At 43.5% G+C, this 27,185-nt stretch overlaps 3 protein-coding genes across 12 annotated transcripts in view; 2 read left to right on the top strand and 1 right to left on the bottom strand.

Moving 5' to 3' along the window:
* The first annotated feature begins 9,564 nt into the window (after positions 1-9,564).
* On the top strand, positions 9,565-16,606 carry LOC104364766 (purpurin). The gene is made up of 6 exons (XM_009971447.3): positions 9,565-9,696; positions 10,616-10,733; positions 12,180-12,316; positions 13,898-14,010; positions 15,108-15,320; positions 16,368-16,606. Exons 2-6 carry the CDS (start codon positions 10,617-10,619, stop codon positions 16,376-16,378), a joined length of 591 nt encoding a protein of 196 aa, XP_009969749.1. The 5' UTR covers positions 9,565-9,696; position 10,616; the 3' UTR covers positions 16,379-16,606.
* A 1,135-nt stretch (positions 16,607-17,741) lies between these two features.
* SLC26A1 (solute carrier family 26 member 1) overlaps positions 17,742-27,185 on the top strand; it is a 43,604-nt gene continuing 34,160 nt past the window's right edge. For 3 of the 6 annotated variants that reach the window (XR_006164841.1, XM_042787642.1, XM_032990403.2), the window contains exons 1-2: positions 17,742-18,610; positions 23,366-23,466. Coding sequence is in view for 3 of the 6 variants with exons in the window: in XM_042787642.1 (XP_042643576.1) it covers positions 18,603-18,610; positions 23,366-23,466 (109 nt within the window). In the remaining 3 variants the exon portion in view is untranslated. Of the gene's footprint in view, positions 18,611-22,886; positions 22,994-23,014; positions 23,235-23,365; positions 23,467-26,085; positions 26,146-27,185 lie in introns of those variants that run through there. The other 3 variants (XM_032990394.1, XM_032990429.1, XM_032990489.2) reach the window with 3 other exon arrangements.
* Positions 22,582-27,185, bottom strand: part of IDUA (alpha-L-iduronidase) — a 45,634-nt gene continuing 41,030 nt past the window's right edge. For 4 of the 5 annotated variants that reach the window (XM_032990500.2, XM_032990508.2, XM_032990520.2 and 1 more), the window contains 4 exons: positions 26,721-26,846; positions 26,017-26,093; positions 25,128-25,228; positions 22,582-22,979 (listed from right to left, as the gene is read on the bottom strand). In XM_032990500.2, coding sequence (XP_032846391.2) covers positions 22,879-22,979; positions 25,128-25,228; positions 26,017-26,093; positions 26,721-26,846 — 405 coding nt within the window. In that variant the 3' untranslated portion in view covers positions 22,582-22,878. Of the gene's footprint in view, positions 22,980-25,127; positions 25,229-26,016; positions 26,094-26,718; positions 26,847-27,185 lie in introns of those variants that run through there. The other variant, XM_042787646.1, reaches the window with a different exon arrangement.

Below are 27,185 nucleotides of genomic sequence, written 5' to 3'. Positions count from 1 at the left end.
TTAATTGTTCTGTTTTATTTCTGGAAAAAAAACTCCTCTCTCTAAACGCAGAATCTTGCAAACTTCTAAAACAAATGGGGGGGGGGGGGGACTTGTTTGTTTGGGGGGTTTTGTTTTCTTTGTTTTGGTTTGGTTTTTTGTTTGTTTGTCTGTTTGTTTTTGGGTTTGGTTTTGGTTTTTTTTTAAATAATTGCCTAGTGTTTAGAGGAGGTATAAGATCACCTGCTATACTGAAGGTACTTCACTCAAGGGAATTGCAGTGTCTAAGAGGCCAGACTTTATTTACATTGCTCAGTGCTCCAGGATGAGTCCTGGGTTTCTGGAAGTGGCAGCCCTTCCTTAGCACTCTAGCATGTAAGTTACTTTGGGATTTGGTAAGTCTGCCTGCTGATTTCTGAGAGACATCTATGAGAAAACATATCTTTGCCATGCCAGAAGACAGGAAATATACCTGAGCCTTGAGTAAGTCCACCAGACCTGTCATGGTGACATGTCTTCTTGTCTTTATCTTCCTCGTATATGTTGTGAACATGCACAGATTCTCTTCCTCTTAATTTTATGGAGAGATGGCTCAGTTAAAACATTTATTACAATATGGTAGCAATGGCAATTTCTGCAATAAGACTGTATGAGTTTATTATCTTTCAATTGATAGATTGTATCCAGAGCTCTTAGCACAAATCACTGCACTTTGATTAAGAAGATTACTTAGTTGGTTAAATGTCCTGTGAAGCTGAAGAACAAAAAAGATCACTAAACTCTTCCCAAACTACCATATGAAATCCTTGTGCAACCATCTTCCCCAAATACTCTCGGTATGGAATTAAGGAAAACACAAAGGTAGGAGGACCCATGAAACTTTAATTAGGAACACTAATGTCACAATATAACTGCACTACCCAGAAGTAGGTTTGCTCATGCAGTGTCAGGGGAAAATAATGAAGAGGAGAGAAGAAGCTCTAAGTAAAGGTTTGCAGATGTCTGCAGAACAAGAGGGCAGAATCCCAAATAAGTGAAGTGATTTGTGGGAAACATGGCCACAATGGGGAAAAAAAAGGCAGAGAATAGGATTGTTTTTCAGAAAAGAAACAGAGCAGAGTAACTGATCCTAATTTAATTAGTAAAGAAAGAGCAGAAGAGATGAGGAAGAAGAGGGTTCAGTCCATATCCAGACTTAGTCCATATTGCGTCTATAAGAAGCTGTGGAAACAGCCAAGGACTGAAACCTGAGAAGGAATATGGAGATCATGGAGAGTAGAGTGACTAAGAGTGGTGATGATCCAGAAGAGCCATGCAGCAAAAGCCAATAGAAAATGTCCATCCATGATTTTGGAATTGGTTATTGAAGAAATCCTTGGGCCTGTCATCAGTGAAGACCCGGGAGACAGAAGCATTTCTGCAAGCCAGGGGACCTGTGGGTTAGGGGGAAGTCAAGGCTGAAAGGGATCCATGAGAAGTATTTGAGTTTATTTCTGGCTACTCAGACAGCAATGCATGATGCTGAGTGATTCTCAGGACAACTAAACAAGTCTGGGAAGATTCTCAGGGAAATAAGTGTTCAGGTGAGTTTAGAAAGAGGCTGATGGCCTCATCACACTGAGACAATGAAGATGGAGGTGATTCAGGTATAGGCCTTGCCAGGATGACGTGACAGTGCTGGGTACAGGGATACAATCACAGAAAGTGGATTTAACTCAAAGGATAGACTACTATGAACAACTGGGGAACCAGAAGTATGAGACCAAACATAGACACCATGGGTAAGAGGAGATCAAGCCAAGAAATCATGAGAAGAAGCTGGTAGAGACTGTGTAGTCTCAGTGCACACAGCAGAACAATGTAAAAAGAGGTGCAACATTGGCAGGTACAAGGCTGAAGCAAAGAGGAAGCAAATACTCATATTCCAGACATCAGCAACACGGTTAGTCATACAGGTGTTTTACTGGTCATAACAGGAATGGCAATAGCTCCCCATGGTGAGGCTGCAGGCACAGAACTGCAGTAAGTCCTGCAGAGGTTTTGATGGTGTTTGGCTACACTGCAGCCTGTCTCCTCCTCCTTCTCTCCTTGTGAGTAAAGGGATGCTTAGTGTTCATTGCCTGCAGCAGAAGTTTCTGCAGTGATGGCATTTTTAATGGGCATTAGTAACTATCTCTTTGAGATAACACTGCAATTTTCAGTGTTTCCAGCCTGTTGCTCACTCTGAAGTGGATGTAAGCTTGGTCTTTGGTTCAAGTGTATCCCAGTTGCAAGTTTACAGAGGTTGTAACAGTTTGGGTCCTGAGAGTTGACTGGAACCTCTGGGACTCTCTGTAAAATAAACCACTTCGCTATATAAGTGACCTTGGCTGATGAGAAGCATGCCGTGGTGAAAACGGTGATATTTCCTCTCCATGGAAGATTTACCCTATCTGAGGTCTTGCAACTTCAAAGAAATACAGTTGTTTAAAGCATAAAACAAACAAAATCCTCTGTGAAAAAAAAAAAAAAAAAAAAAAAAAAAAACACCCAAACCCAAACCTGATCATCTTTGATAGCTTAGAAAAAAACCTCACAGTTCTTTTCCCTTTTCCAAAGCAATATAATGGAGTTAATCATTTTCTCCCATGTAAGAAGCAGAGCTAAAAAGCTGAAATGCAGTTGTATGTGAAAGCCTTTGGCTTGTTCTCTAGCTCTGTGACTCACTAATCAGCCTGACGTTAACAACTACCCTCTACTTGGAGTGCAGACAGGTGCTCTGACCTAAACCTTCCCTCCTTAGTTTATTTCCGCCTTCTGTTGCAGATGGAAACCGTGTCCTCTAATGCTTACTAAAGCCAGGTGCCTGGTTAATGGTCTTTGGCTGCATGCACATACAGATTCCCCTGGCTTTGGTAATTTGTGCTTCTGGTTTTAGCTTTTAAATCCATCATCAGGGCTGGAATGGACATCCTGGCTTACCCAGAACTACTCAAGCTCTGTGCCAGCCATATCACTTCTGTAAATCACCTTGAGAGGCATGACATGTAAGGAGCTGTAAATATCCCATTTGAATAATCTGGAGCAATAATCTGGAGGCAGCACTTATTGTCTGCAATATGTAATGGAGGACATTTCTTCTGCCATTACTTTGTGCTTTGCAACAAGTTAGAGCTTATAAATTTATTCCTGTATTTTTTGGTGTTAAACTGCATGAACCAAGAAGGAGCCAGACTCAGAATACTACACACATGATTAACACCTGCAGGGATATTCACATACCCTCTGTGCCTTTTGTTTTTGAAAGGCATCCTGTGAATAACACCAGGTATTAAATAAATTCTGGTCTGTTACCTCACTGCAAAATGTGGCAGGGCATACTGGCTGCCTCAAGGGAACAACTCCTTTCCTCCTGCCTTCCTCTGAGCTAAGAATAGGATTGGGCCATGGTGGTACCCCGCAGCTGTGTTCAAGTGCAAAGGCCTTAGACCCAGACAGCTGAACTCCCCTTGTGTTTGCAGGTGCCACCCTCCTTGCCCACTTCGAAAAGGCAGGCTCTCCAAGTTTCCTGTGTTAAAATAGTTGATCTCTGCCCTCCAGGAGCTGATGGATTGGCACGAAAAGGCAAATGTTGTATCCTTAAACAAATATTGTAACTAAAATGAATAAACCTGCCAATGTCTGCAAATGGATCAGTTCAGTAGTAGTAAATACTAGATATGTATATAGATATGTCAACAGTATGCCTAGTAGTAAATACTAAAAAACATCCAAAACGTCCATCCCTTTATTTGATGGTCAAAAAAAGGTCTCTTTTTCATCAGGTCTTTTGGTATAGAGTAGCAACAGGCCATCAGGGAAATTGTCATGGCTTGGAGAGTGAAATCCACTGATAAATCTGCAACCTTTGTCCACACAGATGTGCAGAAACCAAGAGATGGCACAAAAACTGATCTGCCTCTGGCTGGTGGATCCCTGTATGTTAAAGTCCCACTTCAGGAAAGATTTTAGTCAGCAATTCATTCAGCCTGTGCTGTCAAGGCAGCAAGATGCTGGAGAGTCTGGGAAGGAGGCTGTAACTTAATTTTGCTGCCAAGCCCTTGACAATGGCCCTGAGAAAACCATTCCCCATGTGTTGGCCAGCCATTACAGCAGAGGAGCTGAAGCTTCTCAGCTCCATGCTTTGAGCAGCCTTCTGTTTTCACTTACGAACTGGGGGGGGGGCATGTGTGTCTGTGTCTGAGATGTGTCGTGTGCACGGGAGCATGTGGGACCCTTCTCCAACCAACTGTAAGACAATATATTTAGCAAGAATGGCACTATCATACTTCAGAAGGGAAATCTGCCTTTCAGTTTATGCTATTTAGAAATGTGAGGTATTTCAATGGTTCCTTGAAAGTCATAAGGCAGTGATTTATGATGTCTTTTTATCTAATGATGTAACACACCCAAGAACCTTACCCTTGAACCATAGACAAACAAAATTCAAATAACTTCATCTGTATTGCATCACTCTTCATTGGGAAACATCAGCATTTCTGAGCAGAAGTCACAGAAACTGAGAACCTTAGTCAATGGCCTTCATGTGGTGTGACACTATGGGGAAGCCTTATTTCTCCTGCCCCAAGTCCTGGTGAGGGAGTAGAGTGGACTATCACTGTCCTCAGTCCTTGGCAGACTTGAGACTGGGACATGGGTCCTCCAGCAATGCAGGCACATGTATGTGACACCCCAGAAGAAAGCCCTGCATCCTCAGCAGCATGAATTAGATCTAAAGGTAGAGCAGGAAATCCTTCTCACTTACAGAGCAATAACCACTACAAGAGCTGTCAAGGGCAACCTAAAATGCATCTACCTGCAGTTGTTCTCCAGAACTCTGGTAAACAGGCTCACAGCTTGATTGCCTGCTGGACAGCAGGAAACTTAATGCCTGGTGCAGGAGGCTATTTAGAGATCTCATTTATGCTGCTGAGCTAGCACATGTTGCTAAATCTGAGCTGGCAGTGCAATTGCAGTAATTCTCAGAGCAGTTTACTCAATGCTTATTCTGATAATAAGGCAGAAGGAGGGGGGGGGAGCTGCTGGGGGTAGGAAATCCAAAACTGCTGCTGCTGTATTTCGTAGGATAGGGCAGAAGATAAGATTAATCATCTCATCTGCATACCTGTATTACTGCAGGCCTGTAAGAACTGGTTACTCTTGTGCTGAGTCCAGTACACTGAATATATGTTCTATTCGGTCAGGCCACCTCTTCTATTAAAAAAAACCAGCAGATTGGAAGAGGTCCTTGCATATCTTATTTGACAACAAGACCAGTGTACCTTTGTTTTTATAAGATCCATCTCATGGCACATCAAATTTAACAGGCCTGGGAATATGCTCCAATGCTTTGATGCCTTTTTTTTTCTCCTGTGTCCAGCAAAAACTACCATAATACTGTGAAAATGAAGGTTAGTTTGATTTTGTTTTCTTCTCTCTCCAAATAGCAAATAATGTAGTGACAGATGTTATGGTCACCAATCAAAATCTTGTGCTGTGATTAGCTATTATTAGCATGTCTCTAATCCCCAGGGGATTAAGTGGTCACCTAAGCGTGGCTTCAAGTGTCACCTATGTCTCACATGGACACAAACTAATCTGTTTTTTTGGAAACAGATGAAGTGATAAGTGTTTCGAAGCCCTTCTAATTTACAGAAAATACTGCAGCTTGTCCTCTCTCAAATCCACATGTCAGGGAAAAACACACTTCCACACTCAGATTCAGTGTCAGGTTAGAGTCCTGTGAAAATCTAGTGGGCATCTAGTCCTCAAAAAGCAGTTTAAGAAGTTACTTTTTATGTCATTCTTTAAGTGGCCAAGCATTTTAAAGATATTAAACGGGCTTTCTGTTGATTATCCTTTCACTTATAAATTAAGTAAATGCTTCTGGTGAAGAAGATGCAAGTACAAGGAGCATGTGCCAAGGGAGTTGAAGGTAGGCAGTACAGTGTGTGTGCAAGGCCATACGTAATAAGCTGTGCCTGAATTAACAGAGCTGGCTATCTTCACAGTCAGTGCTGGAGGCCGCCAACACTGTGCAATCGTTTCAGGGACCCTGCTCATCCCTGGAGTACGGTACATACGGTGGGAGACAGTTGTAGCTGAAGGATTAGTTCAGCAAACTGCTGTTTGGCATCTTTCTAGAAAATCAGGCTAATGGCTCCAGGCAGGATCAGGTAGCTACACATTGTCCAGGACATGAAGCAGGCAGTACTTCATCACAGCAGCTGGGTATGTGCCATCTCCCCATGCCTCCAGGTCTTTGTCTTGGCATCCTTCAGTAAACTCAGCCAAAATTCCCAGGGAGAAAAAGGTGCTATTGTGCATAACACTGGCCAGCCCAAAGGTGCTCCATCTACCCCCAAAGAAAGCCAAATATAAAGAGCCAAGAGCATGGGGTGTGATGGTGTGGCCACACCATGGCTGGGGAGGGCATGGAGGCTGCACCCAGACCCTCCGTTAGGCAGAGGGGGACAGGGTGTAGCAATTGCTTCTGGTCGCTCCTGGCCTGGGATGGGTGTGCTCACCTTCCTGTCCCAGTTACCAGCAGGTCACTCCCCTGCGAACTTGACAGGTTGCCTTTGGGCCAGCTATGGGGCAAGGTTGAGTGCTTCTGTTTAAAAATGCCTGGGCAAGCAGCTGTAAGTGATCTCTGCAGAAAGTCTTACACACCCCGAAGGCTTTAGTCTTGCTCTGAATGTCTGGATTGTTGGATCAGCACCGGCAAGTTCAGTACTCCCTGGGCTTACTCCATAGGAACTACAGAGCCATCTCTAGTGGCTCCCCAGCACCCAGCACCCAGTAGCCTAGTAGGAGAAGTAACTGCTAGTTCTCACAACTCAAAGATGAGTGTTTGAGGTCTTAAATCATAGAATAGTTTGGGTTGGAAGGGACCTTGAGGATCATCTGTTCCAACCCCCCTGCCATGGTCAGAGGCACTTTCCACTAGATCAGGTTGCTCAAAGCCCCATCCCACCTGGCTTTCAACACTTTCAAGGAGGGTGCATCCACAACTTGTCTGGGCAACCTGTTTCAGTGTCACTCCATCCTCACAGGAAAGAATTTCTTCCTCATATCGAAGATAAATCTACCTTCTTTCAGTTTAAAACCATTATCCCTCAGCCTGTCATTACCCTTCCATATAAAGAGTCCCTCCCCATCTTTCCTGTAGTCCCCCTTTAAGCACTGGAAGGCTGCTATAACGTTTCCCCGTAGTCTTCTATTCTCTAGGCTGAACTACTTTCTCAGCCTGACCTCATACAGGAGGTGCTTCAGCATCTTTGTGGCCCTCCTTTGGACCCACTCAAGCAGGACCCTGTCCTTCTTATCTTGGGGCCCCAGAGCTGGACACAGCACTCCAGGTGGGGTCTCACGAGAGCAGAGTAGTGGGGGAGAATCACTTCCTTCCACCTGCTGGCCACACTTCTCTTGATGCAGCTCAGGATACAGTTGTCTTTCTGGGCTGTGAGTGCAAGATGATGGCTCATAGTCAGTTTTCCATCCGCTATTACTCCCAAGTCCTTCTCTGCAGGGCTGCTCTCAATCCACTCATCACCCAGTCTGTATTTGTGCTTGGGATTGCCCTGACCCATGTGCAGGACCTTGCACTTGGCCTTGTTGAACTTCATGAGGTTTGCATAGGCCCATCTCTCAAGCCTGTCAAGGTCCCTCTGAATGGCATCACTTCCCTCCAGTGTGTTGACTGCATCACACAGCTTGGTGTCATTAATGAACTTGTTGAGGGTGCATTCAGTCTCACTGTCCACGTCACCAACAAAGATGTTAAACATCTTTCAAATCCATTTCTCTCCAATTTAGAGACAAGGATGTTGTGTGAGACAGTGTCAAAAGCTTTGTGTAAGTCCAGGTAGATGACATCAGTTGCTCTTCCCTTATCCACCAGCGCTGTGACCCTGTCATAGAAGGCCACCAAATTCCTCAGGCATAATTTGCCTCTAGTGAAGCAATGTTGACTGTCACCAATCACCTCCCTGTTTTCTGTGTGCCCCAGTATATTTTCCAGTAGGACCTGCTCTATGACGTTGCTGGGCACAGAGGTGAGACTGCCTGGCCTGTAGTTCCCTGGGTCTTTTTTATTTCCCTTTTTAAAAATGGGGGGTTATGTTACCCCTTTTCCAGCCATCAGGAATTTCCCCGGACTGCCATGACTTCTCAAATATGATGGATAGTGGCTTAACCACTTCATCCACTAGTTCCCTCGGGACCCACAGATGCACCTCATCAGGTCCCATGGATTTGTGCACCAGGTTCCTTAGATGGTCTTGAACCCAATCTTCTACAATGGCTGATTCTTCCTCTCCCAGTTCCTGCCTTTACCTTCTGTGTCTTGGGCAGTGTGGCTGGAGCCCTTGTTGGTGAAGACCGAGGCAAAAAAAACATCAAGTACGTCAGCCTTCTCCATATGCCGGGTGACAAAGTCTCCCATTTCCTTCCCGAGAGGGCCTACATTTTCCTTAGTCTTCCTTTTATCGTCATCATACCTGTAAAAGGTTTTTTAGTTGCTCTTGATGTCCCTGGACAGATTTAATTCTGTCAGGGCTTTGGCCTTCCTTTCCTTATCCCTGGCTACCCAGACAGTTTCTCTGTATTCCTCCCAGGCTACCTGTCCTTGCTTCCACCTTCTGTAGGCTTCCTTTTTACGTTTTAGTTTATCCAGGATATCCAGGAACTCCTTGTTCATCCATGCAGGCCTGCTGGCATTCTTACCTGACTTCATTATTGTTGGGAGGGATCACTCCTGAGCTTGGAGGAGGTGATCCTTGAATACCAACCAGCTTTCTTGGGCCCCTCTTCCCTGATGACACTGAGTAGAAAGAGTACACAGGCAGCCTTTGCCATTGGGGAAATTCTTTGGGCACTTGGGGAAATTGTAAGAATGGCAGTCATGGTTTGCTGCCAAAAATGTTTTTCTAGCCATTTCTGCCTTCTCAACTTTTTATGCTTTATTGCATCCCCACGGAAGGCTTCTAGGAAGAACATCTGGGCAAGAACAGAGCTATAGTATTTATGTAACTGGAAATGTTGACAAGATAAGCTGGAAAGAATGTGTATATAGATGATCCAGTACACAGGAGAACTGTAAACTCCAAGATTTTGATGCGAACATGAAGGCAAAATCTTTATTTTTGCACTATTTTTTTTTCCACCAGTAGATAATGCATAACATCTTTCTACTCTTGCAAGGATCATCTTAATTTGATGATGCAGATATTGGAAGAGCTAATTATGTATCTACCCCGTACAAATTGTCAGATATGAACATGTGCCTATGCAGATGAGTATGTATAGTCCATGAGTTTCTCTGCTTAATGTTCTGTGCTTATTCTCCTAACACGTGTTAGAAACAGAAAGACTTCTATGAGACAAAGGTGTAGTACAATCACATCAGCAGACTTATTATCTTTCTGGGCAGCTTTTTCCATTATGTAAAAGCTGTGTTTGTATTAGCATAGCAGTCAGACCCACCAGTGTGAGGATTACAGTTGGTTTTTACATAATGGATTATCCAAGATTAAGTGTTTTGTTCAGGCACACGAGCAAAAATAACCAATTAGTGACTTTGCAGATTCATTATTTAAAGGCAGCTGGAGGGCAATTGACACAAAACTCTCCTGCTGACTGCAGGCAAAGACTGAAGCACAGTAGTCTCAGAGATCTCCAACATCTCTACCCCAACAGGTAGGTCTCTCTTCAGCAGAGGTGGGCCAGATTAGCATCTCTTGCAACAGGGAAATGCAGCTCCCATGGCAGCAGGTGGGAACAGAGTAACTGCTCAGGTGTTTGGAAGTCCTCAGTTGTTAGCTCAGTTTGGATGCTGCAGGCGAATTTCAGCTAACTGTGTTTTATTTTCGCATTAGAACAGGTATTCAGGGTCAAATACTCTGCAAAAATGTATATGTAGTTGCTCTCTTCCCAAAGTGTGAGAAAAACATATGCTGGGGTACAGATGAGCTGGGATACCTAATAAGACAAATAAAGCCATGGCCACCTTGTGGCTGTTCTGCAATGTCAGATTAAACCTCTAGAAATTGAATATTATTCGTCATGTTGGTAAAGGGAATGGTCTGAGGGCAGACAATACCAAGGCGAATTTTGCCACTAGAGTAAGCAGCTAGGAAGAGCCTGTTTAGGTGATGAGAACCAGTCATAAAAAACACAGCTTTGCTGGCTTGAAAGCAAAGTGGACACTCACCATGAAATAATTAGAAACACCATCCTTACAACCTACAGTGCTTTAGCAAAGCTCATCAGAACATTATTCTTCTTGTGAAAGCAAAAATTTTTAAAAAATTACATTTTTATCAACTCTTACCAATCTTATCCAGATTCTGGCTTGATTTATAATGTAAAAATATCATGAACCGCAATACTACTACTGGCAAGCAAAATACTCTTGCAAGGAATTGCCATTAATGCTCAGTTTTGGCTGGATTTAGGCACCACAACTACCCAGTGGTTTCTCAGTGGAGGAGTTGGTACTCTGCTCAGCATGGAAAGAAACTAGTTTTAAAATGAGGGGAATGTATCCGTAGGCACCGCACTAGCTAGCCACATCTACCGCATGAAATAAAACTCCATGTTTGCTTTTATCTTGCAGAATGAAATGCACGCAGTATGTTTTCCTGGCCTCAGTCTTCTCCACTGTTGAGTACAGCCTAGCTCAGACCTGCGCAGTGGAGTCTTTCACTGTGAAAGACAATTTTGACCCCAAAAGGGTAATTACAGTTACTTCAGCAGTATATGTGAAGAAGCTTCATAGATAAACTGTTTTTTCCAGGTTATGGGTTGTGTTAATCTAAAGGGGGTCCTCACTGACAAGTTAACTTCTTTTGTATGCTGTCTCTCAGACACTGTTCCTGTAGTTTGCTTTTCTCACTACTGTTTAACCTTCTGAGCATTATGGTAAAACCAGCCTTGAAAGTCAGGGATGTTATTCTGTAAGACATCATCTGTTATCTCAAAGCTCAGTACAGATCTCAGCTTTGAGCAGCTCCATGAATGAAACAATTTAGATCCCCATCAGAGAAAAAGCGCAACAAATGCTCATGGAGACTTGCATCCACCACCAGCCATTCTTGGGAGTCATAGCAAACTTAAAATTTATCTAGTTGGGCATCCTAAACACAGACTGACTATTAATTTGCCTGACTGAGAAAATCAGGGCTAACTTGGTGTTGAAAAGGTCCAGAGAGGTGTGCCAGTACCTATTTTGACTGTCTCTCAGCAAACATCACTTCCAGCTGCAGCTGGGGTGGGGCCAGCACTTCATCTGTACAAGATTGGCTTTGCTGGAAACCAACCCATGTCTGGGGAGAGTTTTGGGAACAAGCAGTTTTAAAAAGTCAGAGTTTTTCTCAGGTTCCTGTATTTGGGAATTACAGACTGTTTCAGGCTAAAGCATGTAACTTGCCAAACAGATCTATTTAGCTTCACTGAAGAATCAAATTTAACACAGCTAAATTCTGCTTTCCTCAGTATTTCTACTAATAATGTTAACTTTTGAGGGCCTTCCTCTTTGTCAGTCACCTGTTTAGACCTTATATTCATTTTACTAGATACTGCTTGTACACTTTCAGGGACTCATTTTCTCCTAGAAATTTTCTTCCCCTTAATCTCAGTTAATTTCCCCCTGCTGCTAGTCTCCCCAGCACATCGTTTCAACTTCACAGTGCACAGAGTCATCACTTTCTGCTTTGCTAGGTAGCGCCTTTTCACCATTAGAGATCAATTGTGGCCCCCAGCAGCCACCGGATTGTCTGCAACCAGCTACCTAAGGTCTTTGTGGCTGCAACTCGGTATCTTTGATGGCATCTTCCACAGAAAAGCAGAAGCCTGAACAGGAACAGAGGAGAAACAGATGATTCCCATCAGACATCTCGGGATGGGAAAGCTTTCAGTGTGGGATCACTATTGACAGGAACATCTCACATGACAATGAGTTTATGCACACAGAAGTGCAGAGATGCCAGATCCACTCTTCCTGGCACAGAGGCAAGGGTTCCTCACACAGTCTAGTATGACCTGTGTGCTACACACCCACCCAATCTTAGACTTGCTCTGTAGGCCAGGCAGTGGTTAAAAGGGCACTGTGTTTACAAAAATGCTTTTATGCTAATCTTGCCATGGTGATTAATCCGGATATTAATAGTCTTTCATGTTAGTATGCAGGGAAATGGTATGCCCTGGCCAAGAAGGATCCAGAAGGCCTTTTCCTTCAGGATAACATCTCTGCTGAATACACTGTGGAGGAAGATGGTACAATGACAGCATCTTCCAAAGGCCGAGTGAAGCTTTTTGGGTGAGCTTTCTTGACTTTCAGTTCTAGCTGCCACCATGAGGTACTAGAGGAGTGGGACATGGATGGTGATCTATCCTGAGCACACAGCACAACCAGGTTTTCTTCATCAGAAAGCGAAGCTCAGTCAAGGTAATATATTTGAAGCCAGTCATTAGACACTTTTGAGTCCTGGGTTAATTCTTAGCCTGCCTCTGGTCTGGGTCTATCACAAAGCTACTGCATAAAGTCAATTATAAAGTCAAATCTTGAATGATGGAGTGGCTAGGTAAATTAATTGCAACCAGGTGAGAGGAGCTAGTGAAACCTGTGGGGCTGTGAGGTCAGGACAGCTCTCATTTCACTGAGAGGTTCAGGGGAAGAAGAGGAGTGTAAGTGAGCATTATTTTCACAGATCTTTCAACACAGTGTTGGATGGACTTCTGAGGAAAACACGTGGTTAACTCTTGGATGCCACTGTAATGCCTGAATAGACAAATGGAAGGAAGCTTGAGTTTTGCTTGCTGGTCATGGTTACTATAAAGAATTACAGCAAGTAAAGGGATTAAATAGCTTTCTGGGTGTAGAAAGTAAAATCTGGGGTTTCCAGTAGGCTAGCACTAGTTCTGTTGAGCATTAACTACCAAAACCTGTCTAAATGCATAAATAATAGTGTAGAGCAGGTGGCTATGAACCTTATAAGTCTTAACAGCACAGCACTCTAGAATATTTTGGGATGGGGAAAATGAAGCTTTGTAGGCATGCCTCACAGTTTGGGTGGAAAGATTCCTGAAAGGACTCTTCAAAAACCAAGTGGGGTCTCAAGCCTGCTAGGAACTTATTTCTGCAGTGGCAGGGTAAAGGGGAAGAATAAGCCTGTGCAAGGAAGGGAATCAAGACCCCTCCATTCATTCACAAATCCAGGTAATGCTTGTCAAACTGTGTTAAGATGCAGGTGGTATTCAAAGTAAAGAGATGCGAACCATAGAAGTGCATTAGAAGAAGTTAATGATGAAGATAGGCTGTACCTGAACAGGGTTCCCACAGCCTGTGAGAAGGCCTTTAACTAGCTTAGACAGCAGAGTGGCTGTAATTACTTCTGTGCTTGTAACAGACATCCCTGTGTCAATAAAGCCAGGAAGGGTTACAGAGAGGAGAGTCAACTGCCTGCCTCCACCCAGGGACACAGCAAATAAGCCAAAATGAGCCCAAATGCAGGTCAGCTCACCCTGCAAACTGCTAGCAGGGAGCCAAGAAATGACATCCATCATTTTACTTGGTGGCTGGCTGCTTGTACAGAAACTGATGGTAAAAAGCCTGCTGAGCTGGAGGAGGGTCAGGGCACTATCCCAGCCACAGTGTAGTTGCACAGCAGGGGCGGGAACCAGACAGCAGCAATGCACTGTCAGTGATGGGGTGAGGGTAGGTGTCACAGATTTGCATTACTTAATGATAAACAGTGACTTTGCATTAACAAAGGACATGTCCATACCTGAAGCAGTTGTGCTGAACTGTAGCCTGGTTCCTGTCTGAGTTCTGAGTGAAGGACATTTGAAGCTCACATGCTGCAGGGTTTTACCTTCAGTCTCATGGATCTTGTTGCAGGTTCTGGGTCATCTGTGCTGACATGGCTGCTCAGTATACAGTACCTGACCCAACCACTCCAGCAAAAATGTACATGACCTACCAAGGCCTGGCCAGCTACCTCTCCAGTGGTGGTGAGTGAACTTTTCCAACCCCCTGGTGCTGGTTGATAGCTTACAGCTACCCAGATTTCTGTGTCTCAGTATATCAGCAGGAAAAACAGCTGAGTTCAGATTGCTCCAAGTGAAGACAGAGCATCCATTTTGGGGGGACTCTTTACCCAAGCAGTGCTTTTTATCTCCACAGGAGCAGGATCCATAGACACCCCAGAGACCCCATCTATACACCATTTATGTTAATAGGGACGATGCATCTTAGAGGCAATGGACCACACATAGATTTTGTACAGTCAAGTGGGGTGTTGAACCTAGGGAAACAATACTTCCTGGGACCCACAGTGGGCATTGTAAAGGTGCTGAGAGTCAGTTGTCCTTGTACTCCTCATATCTAATGGGAGGCGACATGTGGACCCGTATCTGCACTCCAGCAGCAAGGCACAGTTCTCCTCGGACAGACACAGCTGGACTCAACAAAATGCAGCTGTTAACTGAAGTCCCCCTTTCAGAAACTGCTCGTGCTGAACCTCAGTCATGCATGCAGCACACCAGCACATACTTTGTGTCAGAGCCTCCCATAGCTGTGGGACTCCAGCTGTGGAAGTTGGCAGGACTTGGCCTGTTAATGCATGAGAAAGAAGTACATTCACTTAGTACTGGCAGATAAGCCACACCAAAATGCATTTAGCTGAACAAGGCTGGAAAACAGAAGGCATGTTTTGCTGAGGCTTCTCGTACAGGAAATGTAATGTGTATGGCCCAGATTTATTTTATATGCCCCACTCCCCCACGTGATTGAGCAAGAAACATAAAGCAATGTTTTGTCATTGAAAACCTGTAAAGTCCTAGTCCTAATACTTTTAGCTTAAGAAACTAAAGGTGAAAATTCACTGAGCATCATGGAGAACAACATGGTCTCAAAATATCTTGTGCTTGTCCCAGTTCTTCACTTCCTGGTGTGGAGATAAGCTGGATGTGGGAGGTGATTTTAGATCCTGTAGGAATCTACCCCTGCCATGTTCTGAAGTGAGGTGTCTCGCTAACTTCGGGATGACTAGGTCCACCTCTGCTCTGTTTTACCCACTGTGACAAACACATGTGTTCTGATGTTTCAGGGGACAACTACTGGGTGATTGACACTGACTACAATAACTATGCCATTACCTATGCCTGCCGCAGTCTAAAGGAGGATGGCTCCTGTGATGATGGCTACTCCCTGATCTTCTCACGCAACCCTCGTGGCCTCCCCCCAGCCATTCAGCGCATTGTGCATCAGAAGCAGGAAGAAATCTGCATGTCTGGCCAGTTCCAGCCCGTGCTTCAGTCAGGTACTTCAGGCTAAGTAGCAAAACCACTGAAATGGCTGTGCTAGAAGCTTGTAGAGTGGGTGATTGAACTGGCTGTGAATGAGACAGAACTGTAGCAAACTAAGTTGTACTCTTTTAGCAACTTTTAAAAATAGTATATCTAATAAGAAAATAGCTTGTCTTGGCCATTTGGGCAACAGCATCTTAACTTAGGTCTGTGCACTGTCCTCCAGGAAAGGCGATGCCTCCAGGAAGGATCACCCTCACTCTTCTTAGCTCCACCATGATTTGTGCCCTGGGAGGTCCAAGTAGCAGAGATGAGTGTCTCTGAGAAGTGGTTCTGACTGTGTTTGCTGTCAGTGGGAGTCAGCAGTTAAACCACATAAAAGTGAACAGAGCATGTCTAAAGCCCATTTTGGGAGAGCTCTTTTTCTGGAGGCATGGGAGCTGATCTTCTAGCTCATATGCTGTCCGTGAGATAGGCAGATAATTTTTTAGGGTTATGCTGAAGACAGAAATTCCTCTTTGTTGGCAGCTGAGTGGCCACACACACACACACACACACACTGCCTTGCCCTTTACTAAACCAGCCCTGAGGACCTGGACTGGGGGATTGTCACAGTAACAAGTGTTCTGCACTGCTGGACAAGAAATAGCTGCTAAAACCTTCGGAATAGCACATCATTGTGTGAGCCAGTCCTCCACGACAGAGCAGGTGCTGGCATCGTCCAAGGTGATGGGACTGGTATTGGCATTCCTGCCCCGTGACCTTCCATATCACTTACAGTGGCAGAGGGAGGGTAGTTGGTTTGTGGGCTTATGCCTAGGTGCTCACGTAAACTGAAAACTCATGGCTAGCTGGGACTAACAAAGGCTGCACAAGTGCTGTACCAACAGACACAGAGCAATGCAAACAGTGACTTTGCATCTCCTCATCCTAATCTTGTACTGTGATTCAGAAGTACCCAAGGAATGTTGTAGCTACAGCTTCACTGAAGACTAAAAGACTGTTAAAGCACTTCACAAATTTACTTACAAGGACTAAATTTTACTCCTCTTTCTTTCCAGGGGCCTGCTAAAAGTACACTTCTGGTCCTACACTTAAGCACAGAAACCAGACCTGTTGGTCTTGAAGTTGCCACTCAGCTAATAAAAAAAATAAAATCATAGTATTGACTAGTGTGTTTTTCATGAAAAACACATAAAACTATTGGGGATTTTGTAAACTGTGTGCAATACAGTATTGGTATTTGAATTTTCAAGGGAATATCTAACATGACTTTTGTCAATAAATTTTTTAAAAAACACCCATGTCTGGAACTGTTTCTTGTTACCAGCTGTCCTGTTGGGGGGCAGAAAGAGAGGAGTTGTTTGCCAAGGGAAGGTGAGGCAGCAGCTAAGGGTGGCCCCAGCACAGGTGGGGCAGTGTCTCTCCCCCACACCAAGCAGGGGGAGCAGGGCAGGGGTGGTGGCAGGGACAGGTCCCCTGACAGTGCTGATTGTCAGACAAATGCATGGTGACAGGGTAGGTCTGGGATTCACCTGGGAAGTCCAGCCAGTAAGTGAGGGCAGCAAGGCATAGGGCAGGGCACAGGCACACCTGCGAGGTGGCCCTGGCCAGAAACACGACTGGAGAGTGGGTCAGAGGCAGAGCCACCTGCAGCAAGGCTCCCAAGGGGGCAAGGGCCTGGGCTGAGTGGAAGAGGGTTTGTGGACCATGGGCAAGGGGTATGCAGGTGGAGGTCCCAGGTGAGGCTACGCAAAGCAACGAAGGCTTGTGAGTGCCTGCAGGGCCCTGGCATATGCAACGTACCTCTCCCACCAACACTTCTATTTAAATTCTGAAGCTAAGAAATTGTCTTGAACAGTAGCTCTGAGACGAGGCTGATAATGTGATCCTTGCTGCCTGGTACTCAAAACTCTGCACAAAGTATTTCTAAATAGCCCCTGACTCACAAATACGGTAGAACAATGTTCTTTTCAATAACACTGGGACATTACTTTAAATGAGCAGTTACTTGCAGTTCTAAGGGCATAAGCAGTAATTTACTCCTCACTGCAACCATAATCCAGCCTCCAGTATCTGAGAGGTATAGAACTGAAAGATATAGAAAAGACAGGTTTTAGGGCCAAGAATTTCATAGAGACAACCACAAGAATAGTATCTAGACTCTGGAAAAATGGTAACCCAAGTCAGCCTTTTTGACGTATATTTCCCACTGCTCTTAGTAAAATCACATGCACTTTAAATGTTTCCTATGAGTAAGTCCAGAACACTCCCAGCACCCTGATGAACCCTGCAGTTTGTCAGAAACACAGATTTTCGCAAGTCATGATTACAAAGCATAGAGGGAAGACCAAGCTGAAGAGCCCCTGATCCTGAGGCTTTCAAAGGGTAGGTGGCACAAGGTTGATACTGAGTGAAGACCTTCAGAGCACTACGCTATAAAACAGCTTCTACAAGATGCTTGTGCAATCTCATCTACAGTATCCAGTAATTATCTACTGCATCTGATGGAAGGGGCATGAAAATCACTGACTGAAAAATCACTCTTTTCCAAGGCCAGAGACATTATCCAGGGATGCAAGGAAGTCTCTCAAGACTGTGTTTCCCAGGATTTCCAGGCGGGACTCCTAAGGCTCTCAGCCAGCAATGAATAAAGGTGTTCCTTGTTCTTCTGGTCTAAGGAAAGCTAGCCTGACAGGCAACAAGATGGTGCACTACCATTTACAGTGAAGGACAGAAAGAAGAGCAGCAGGCAATGCAAACAAAACCCCACATAGAGACTATTGAGTGTTGAAAAAATATCAGCCTTTTGTGCCGGACTAAGTGCAAGGTCAATGCATTGACTAAATATTCACCACTTGCCCCCCCTCTCCCATAAGGAAGTATTTGGGTGGAGATCTGTGAACTTAGGACTTGTATCACAAGTGATTAAACAACACTTAGCTCCTTAGCTGAAGGAGCTTAGCCTTTGGCCAGGACATTCAGACCAATACTACCAGTCCTAGAGAAGTGGGATTTTGAATGTCTACAGTTATAATAACTGTATGACCAGAGCAGAAAGGATATGTATGCAGGGCCAGGTGCGTTCTTCCTGTGCTTGGTATAGTCTGTCCAGATGAGTTAGGCAGTGAAATCCTTCCTCAGCCACACAAGGTTGTGCCTCCAGGTTTGAAGGAGGATAGTGGTAATTCTGAGATAATATAACATGGAGTTACACATGCTCCAGGAATCTGCCTTGCTCTTGGAGGAACTGGGGGAATACATTCCCATCAGGACTGCATGCAGGCCCTCATGATATGATCTGGTGAGTTAACAAACAGATGGGAGTTATTTCACACCCATTTCTCTCCACTCACAGCAGGAAATGTGAAAGATCAGGTAGGGCTATGAGTGTATTCTGATCTGATTTACACTTCTCTTGCTATTCTACTGAGTTAAACATAAAACATTTAGGGTGAGTCTAGAGGCAGACACACTTCTGTCTGCTGTTTGAGCTCACTGAAGAAAACGAGTCCATTATTCCTGGGTTTAAGTGCATGTATAGATCCCAAGTCATAAACTCTGTCCTGCATAAACTTTCCACTAACAAGAGAAAAGAAAAAGATGTTTACAAATGAAAAGGACTGTTGTTTTGTCCTCAGAAGGTCCTTTAGTGCTGGCAGAAAGACTATGACTGTGCAACAGCAGGAGGAAATCTGCAAGGATATTGTCCTTCAGGCGTCACTGAACCTCCTCTCAGCAAGGACACTACAAGCCCTGAGATCAGACACCATGTTGAGTTAGACAAGTTTTCCTTGCATTGTGATAAATGAGGCGATCTATGCATTTAATTTCCTGCTTCAGCCTTGAAATTTCCTGTGGTGACACTCCATTCACGTGTCATTTTGATGTAATGTTGGAACTTGCACCAATCAAGCTATCTTTTATACCTTGAGAACAGGCTTTACTTTCCAAAATTAAGTTGTTGACACAAGAGTTTTGATCAGTTTCTAGAAAACAATGATCAGATCCTGTTTTTACAGAGTTCACATGGAAGATTAAAAACTGGTTTTATTGGGTAGCACAAAAGATGGTAACAAATGCAGTATATACACAATTAGACAATATAAAACACTTTGAAAGGTTTTTCATTTTAACAGTTACAAAACTGTTACATAGCCTCAGAAGCTTTTCCTTAAAGAGCAGGCAAACAATCTCATCTTGCAGCTGCAGTTAGATTTTCCTATTTGGATTTATGGCTAACAAGAGACATACATGAGTGCTCTGCAGTGCTGTTCTGGTTCTGATACTACAGAACTACTAAGCACTTGTTACTCCCTTTTAGTGCCATGCACATCTGGCACTTCTGAAAACTGAAACTGTGAGGCAAGACTGATCACTGCCTGGTAACAGAGGAGATGGTAGAGTTAAACATGCAATTTTGGAAGGCCTATCAGACAGAGTCAGTGACAGATGGTTACAGAAAACTCAAGTTTCAAGTAATAAATAGCATTTTCGTGTAGACATTAAATTATAAAAAATACAAGGGTAGCCCAAAACTTCTATGTTTTGTTGGAAATAAATTCAAGCCTGGAAATATTAAATTCTCTTCTCTGCTGCAATTGTTTCAACATGCTCATTACTTAATGTAAGAAGTTTATACCAAAGCACCAAAGAAGAAGAAAAAAAATCTTGTTACATATTCAAAACTTGTTTCTGAACAGACAGTGCACCGTTTTTGGTCAGCTCTGCATCCCATGCATATTTGCCACTGCCAGAAAAATATGTGAAGAAGTACTGTGCCTTCCACACTTTGGATGATATTTCATGTAAAAGTGCTAAAAGAGGGACCTCGTGACAGATTTTCAAAGCAGTTGGACTTGACCTTAAGAAACTGGATTTTATTTGCATCTACAACATGTTAAGCTCTTCCCTTGCAGATAAAATTTCTTTTTTTGTGGCTTCAGTAAGCAATACAATAATGTATGAAATTTTACCTTGAAACTTTAAAGAAAACAGCACTCTCACTTTGCTTTTTAACAAGTCAAAAAAGTAAGCATGAGAAATACAGACCACTTCAAAGAGGCAGCTGCAAGCCTCATGTCTGTCACTGCAAAGAAACAGAAATCCTGGGCCAGTAGAACTCCCAGCCTAAAATCTTCTAAAAGATTTCTAATTTGTCCTAGAGGAAGTCACTTGCCATAGAGACAGGCTTCAGTACAGAAAGAGCAAGTGAACCTCCATTCTCTGTTCTGCACCTTTGCAAAAGCCAAAACATTCCACCAGGACTCATCAGCTCTGCACCACTTGCCCTATATATGCCATTAGTGACCTAACTTGTGTGAGGTATAATATATGTTTCTCTGCTAAATAAAGCAGGGCAGTGGTTTTTGATCGTGTATTTTTCAAGATTTGCACACCTATATATTCTCTACTACATCCCTACATAGCAAAATCAATGCTCTATACAAGCTACACTTCATTTTATTTCAAACACCTGTAACTAGTGCATGGTCCCTGGTTTCATAAGGACCGCTATACTCTGATTGCCAGTGTGGTAAAATTTGAAAGCAGAAGGCTACTCAGATAGAACATCCTAACAGGCTTCTCTCAAGCTCCTGTATATTCCCCTGCTTCAGATGCACTGAAATCTCTCAAGAACCTATAGTTGAAAATTTCTAAAAGTAATATTTTCTGTAGTTCCACTTCATACTGGCAAAACAACACGTCCTAAGTGCTAGATTTTATTTAACTGTGTATTCTGATTCTTCACACAGGGACAGTTGTAACAACTTTGAAATACAGTTTTACTATCTCCATCCAAGTAGAACTTCCCACTAACTTTTCTGAAACTGAGAAAGTTATCAATCAAGTAGGCTCCAATGGCCATTTTCTGTTCTGCACAAGCCTTTATGGGCAAGGAATTGGCAGATTAGCATGTGACAAGCAGTCCTTATTCAAACTTCAGTGAGGCAAGAGTATTTAATCTGAATTCTGCAAGAAAATGAATCTTTTAAGCCTAACTTTCAGCATGAGCATATGAACAAATAACCAGAAGTTAAGGAGATACAAGGCCTCATCTCAGATACTTTTCGTATGTTTCTTTTCTGTGTTGTAAATGTAAGGCCATTTGAGGTAGCTCAGCTCTCTCCTGATGTGCAAACTTGTTTTTTTTGTCCAAGACCTGAATTTTTCATCAAATATGCAGTCTTTGTTGTTATGTTGGTGAGGTGGCTGATGTCAGCAGATAGAGCAGTAGGGGATTTGTTTGCGTGACAAAGTTTCTCCTCCTATGGAAAACATTCCAGCTCTTTCCACTGGCATTATCCTTCCCTCTACAAGCATTTTAAAGGCACACTTCAAACTGTGCCAGTTGTGAAATGGGGAGAGTAAAAAAACACCCCTGCAATTCAGGGAACATTGCTGTTACATAAAGTGTTTGGCAGCTGCAAGGACAGCCAGAGGTGTTCTGTAGCCCATGATCTGCGGCCATCACACGCTTCTGTACATGCTTTGCAAAGCATAGAAGCTCAAATTGTTCTTGGTTAAGCAGTCCTGTTACATCAAGAGTGTGCTCTCCTATAATATGAAAACACAAAAGGCTCTAACTAGCATTTCAGCTCACTCATGGCCACCAAAAGCCAAGTCTCAGGTCACTCAACAGTCCGAGAGAGGAGGCACACCAGGGAGAGATGCTAGCTATAAGGGCTGTAGAAGACTAGGCTAGGTGACAGCAGTAGAGAGAAAGAGAGGCTTTCAGGGTTAGAGTTTTCACCACAAAAAGGCAGTGGCTGACAGCCACAGTGCAAAAAGGTGACTTGGGCAAAAGCAGAAAGCAGAAAAGGCAAGAAAGTATGGAGGCTTGATCTTCCTGTGCCTTCTTCCCCTTTGAGGATGAGCTGCTACCCCTTCCTCTACCTGTGTGAGGAAAATAGCTCTGACATCCAAATAACAACCTTTAATGCAGAGAGAGCTGGGTGGGAATCCGTCTGTGAGAGGGTGAAGAACCTCATACATCTGAAGATATGGCAAGTCCTCTGAAATAACCCACTGGAGCATGTGTGACTAACTGGCAGGGAAGCACAGATTCTTCACTTCATGCTCTGGACGCATCTGGTTGCTCTGTGTTTTTCCATCAAACCACTATTGCAATACAGCCTGGCAACTGAGGCAGGCAGTTCAGTCTCAGACATGCTGCCCATGCTCACTCATACAGCGAAGCAATGGCCCTGTTCCTGCTGCAGTTTGTGAGCTCTATGTATCTTTGGTTGTCCTGGACATTAGCTCAGTGTAAAATAGAGAATAATAGATATTTATTTCCATAATTCCTAGTTACCAAGCTGAATCCCAGTTCTATGGCAGCGTCTTCAATAGTACCAGTTGAGTTGTCAGTTGTGGCTGTTTGGTAATACTGTCTTCTGAGCTCTGAAGAGTTAATAGGGGAAGTAGCTTTTAACTTACATTCCTAAACCGCTTCATCAGGTCCTTCTGATACTCCCTCCTCATCTTGGGAGGAGTTTATTTTTCTGGGGAGTTGTCATTTGCAGGGAGCATACATCACTCAGTCACCAAGCCAGGCACTGCTCTGCAAAGTCACTTGAAAGCTTCAACATACTCCACAGGAAGAGAGGACAGGCCTGCCTTCCCCCAGTAGTCAATGGCACGCACTCTATAAAAGCCGGAGACTGAGCTTCCTGCAAATGAAAAGGTTGGAAATGGTCACTGTGAAAGGCTGATACCTGTAGTGCTTGGAGGATGTGGAACTGGCACTGCTCCTATAAAATGTCGGTTTGTGGAATGGGATAGGGAAGTGGTGAAATCACTTCTCTGCCCTATGTAACTGTGTCTGTGCCCGTCTAACTAAAAATGATTATAAACTCCTCATGGCCAGGTATTGGCTCTTTTTTTTTTTGTTGCACCAGGGACCTCCTCTCTCCTCATTAGGATTTGTAAGTACAGCTACAGGACTGCTGTCCTACCAGTTCCTCTGGAAGAGGGCTCTGACGTTTTCTACAACCCACAACTAGTAATTTCCCTTTTTGTGACTTATTTTTCTGCCTGAATTGTGCCTTTGGAACAGGTTATGTGGGGACAGGATCAACAAAGAAGCAGAACAAGAAGCATGCAGGTTGACTGAAACCTCTCTGCTCAACTTGGGAAGCAGCACCACTTGCTCCAAAGGTATGTGAGCTGATGTTCTGTGGCTCTGCTCATTTTCATCCTTGATTGAGTTCAAAGAATACAGCCTTCACTAGCAGTGTCTTTAACCTCAGAAGCAATACAAATGTTTTTTCTCATCTATTTTCATGATTTTTAATGTGTGCTTTAGTAGTTAATCTTTTTTTCTAAAATAAAAAGAACGCTAGAAATAATGAGTGAGAAGGAAGTATCTAGCAATAAAGGCTGCTGAGATGTGAGATTTTTTCAAGTAGTCTTCTCTTTTTTGTTTTTCAAACAAACAGTTAAATCTGGTAGATTCTCCAGATGTGCAGTACTATATAATATTGAATCCTAATTTCAAAAATTTGCTTTAGCCATGATTTACAGTCTTTGCTTATCTGTGTAGCCTTTACATTGCAATAATAGCTCTGAACTTTAATATGCATCCACTGCTGATGCTAAGCCTTTTTCAGGCTATGATGAGCTTCTGTTTCTGGCAAAAACATCTCTGAATTGCTCTTTATTTGGATCCCTTTGAGGCAAGGTCTGTGTTTCACACAGATCTGATCAGTGCTTATTAGTAATACTTGTTGGATAGCTACATCGTGGATTAGACCACATTTGGTTAAAAAAGCCCAAAAAACAATAACAGAAAAATACCCAAATAAAAAATCACTACCTTCTTGCAGAATTTTTTATCAAGGCTGTACTTGAGGAGAAATGACCACAGGCTCTGGGAGAAGCTTTGCCTGTTGACAAAGATGAAACCTGCTGCCCTCTAAGGTGAAACATCTAAAACTTAAGCAGCTAGTCAAGGCTAAAGAGAAAGCTCTAGGAAACAGCAAAGAGAGGGCTCTCTCCTTGGCTGGGCGTTCAGATAGCCAGGAAAAACTGTCCTACAGGAGGACCTCTTCTGTTCTTACCAAGGGAGCACCCCAATAGCCGAAGATTGCCAAAACATAAAAGGGTATGGCAACAGGGACAGGTGACCACAATGAGAGGAGAATTGCCACCTTCCCCCGGAGTAGCTCAGAACACAATAAATGCAAGACAACCAATCCCTCCATGAAAGGTGAACATGACTTCCCACTTATCTGTGTGCTGATGTCATATCCTTAGGCAGTCTAACACCTCAAGATTCAGTGGTACGAAACAAGTGTTAACCAAGGCAGTTTGCTCCTACTACCCTACCGCAAGATCATTGTACAAATCTAGGCAAAGGCATGGACAATACCTGTGGGACTAAGCCCAAACCTCATACTTGCCTTGCTGTGAGTCTAATACCAAAAGCACAACATGAAGCTGTGGTTACATGGAGCAATTTTGTTTGTTCCCATTTTTGCGTGGTTCTATATCAGCTACAAATAGAGACAAAAGTGCTGCTTTGCCTCTCAGGTATCTTGCCAGGCCCACAGCTGGGTGACTGGTTTCTGTGACAAGGATTTTACTCATGGCAATACTACTAATAATGTCCTCATGATGACATGTCAATTAGTGCTTGTCCTTGAGAATAAGATTTCACTGAGAACATGGTCCTAAAGGAAATGACATACTCCTAGTTGTGATGGGAGTGTATGTCACTAGCAAGCTACGTACCTTCAGTAGTTACTAAATGATATTTCACACACTTGTGAGTGGCATTATTAACATGACAGACTACATAATATGTAATCTTGCCTTACCTGGACTGTAGACCCAGAGAGTGAATATTGTGTCTTTGGCATTAATCCGCTGGTATGCTTTTCCATCTGGTGAAAACTCCACTTCAAATGTCTTTATACATCTAGAAAAGAAAACCAGATAGCTCAGTAAATACAACTGATAATGCGGTGAGCAATCAAATCCTAATCTCAGGACCATTTCAACAATGAAGGCCTAAAATATGAAGTATTCAGTTGACTCATTCCTACCAAGTGTGGGATGGCGTGAATTGCCTGTATTAAGAACCACAGCTCAAATATCCCGCAGAAGAACACACAGACTGACTTGCTATACTGGGTACTTACAGCACCACAAACTGTTAAGCATCTCTTACTCCCAAACAAGGGCTAACAAGGCTGAAGAGTCTAGGGAGACTAGCTTGAAAAGGAGCTAAGGCAGTGCTTCCTGAGGAGTCTGGATGTACACTGGATAGCCTCCAACAGTTCACCTACAGACGGTTTATAGTCTAGTTCAGCTTGATGGAGTAAGGAACTGGAGGTCTTCTCTTCCAGATTCACATCCCTTATAGGGATGCATAAGATCCCACCTAGGCACCTGCTGCTAATATAACTTCTATCATGGATCTTTCTGTCTGCTATGCTGAAGGCAAGTCCCTCAAAAATGCCATTGGATGCTGGTGAGCAATAGGCAGATTCCTTTGCTCAGACCACAAATTAGTCAGGGTTGCTGTCCACTGTTACTGCATGTAGGTCCTACAGTTTATTTGTCAAACAAATGAACTGTAGCATGCCTCAATGAGCAAGTAGTCATTATTTAGTGAACTCATTTTACTTTGTAGGACTGATGGCAACCTAGGGAGTAACAGGCTGGTAACTTGGTGATATCCATTATATTTTAAAAGCTACTTACTTTGAATTTACACAGCCATCGTCCCACAACACAATGACCTGCCCCTTTGTGAGAGGGATCAAACGAACACCGGTCACCTGTTCAAAGACACATGCCCATGTGAAAAAGCTGTACAAAGCAATGAGCCAGGTCAGATTTCTGTGTTCATCCTTCCTTACTAATTATTCGCTTTGATTCTATCCCTCGAGACAGGGGGAAAAAACAAAATTCCTGGTTCTGTGGCTTTGTAGCCTGTGTCTCCAACCTGTCAACCTTGCAGGCCACCTTCAGAGGCTCCTGGCACCACTATGAACATGGGTGGGATTGAATGGGCAGAAACAGATGTCTAATCTATGACAGGCATGATGCCATTTTATTTTTAGTGATCGACTATTAACTGGAGAGCTGCTATCAAGCCTGGTAGCACACAATGGGATTTTTAAAAAGAAACTGTACTTCCCACTACTGCATTATTATTTTCCCACCATGGAAAAACTTGCATTTATCTCAGTGATAGCTTCTATCATTTGCTGTGGAGTGCTTTATCTTGAATTATGCCTTAAAGAGTCTTCTCATCAAAGGAGAGAATTGCTTGTTTACTAAGTCTTACATGGTACTTTTAACAAATAATAAGCACAAATGCTAGTCCAGCTCTTCTTAGTGAGACTTAAAAACAGGAAGCAGTTTCTAATTTGGTGAGTCTGACAGCTGAACACAACACACACTTGATCTGGAACAGATCTGGGTCTTGCACAGATGTGGATAAGGAAGACTGAGGGAACAGGATAGTCTTGCTTCAGTGTCAGGATGCCACCTTCAGGAAATGGGAATGGTCCTGCTGCCACCGGGTCCTGTGGAGCCAAATAGAAATGTTGTGAATATTTCATTACAGTATCTGAAAGTCAACTGTTACATCAGTGTAAAGTGACTGTGTATTTCCTTTGGGACTGTAAATTTCCAATGGAGTTGGTGCTGATAAGTGCCTTATAGCTATCAAAGTTCTTCAAGCTGGGAGACTTTTCTATCTCACTCATTTTCCAGCTCTTCAGGAAACAGAGGGTTTGTCCATCTCACAAACTGCATTGGTCACAAATGTCCTTTAGGTGCAATCAGTCACTTTTAGTAAACTCCCATGGAAGCCTTCCAGGGTAGTGGTCTTTACAAACCACACCACTCCCTCTTAGCTATAG

The sequence above is a fragment of the Tyto alba genome, unplaced genomic scaffold, assembly GCF_018691265.1.
Source record: "Tyto alba isolate M040663 unplaced genomic scaffold, T.alba_DEE_v4.0 Super-Scaffold_13, whole genome shotgun sequence".
In the NCBI taxonomy this organism is placed as follows: Eukaryota; Metazoa; Chordata; class Aves; order Strigiformes; family Tytonidae; genus Tyto; species Tyto alba.
This window is presented reverse-complemented; position numbering and strand designations above follow the sequence as displayed.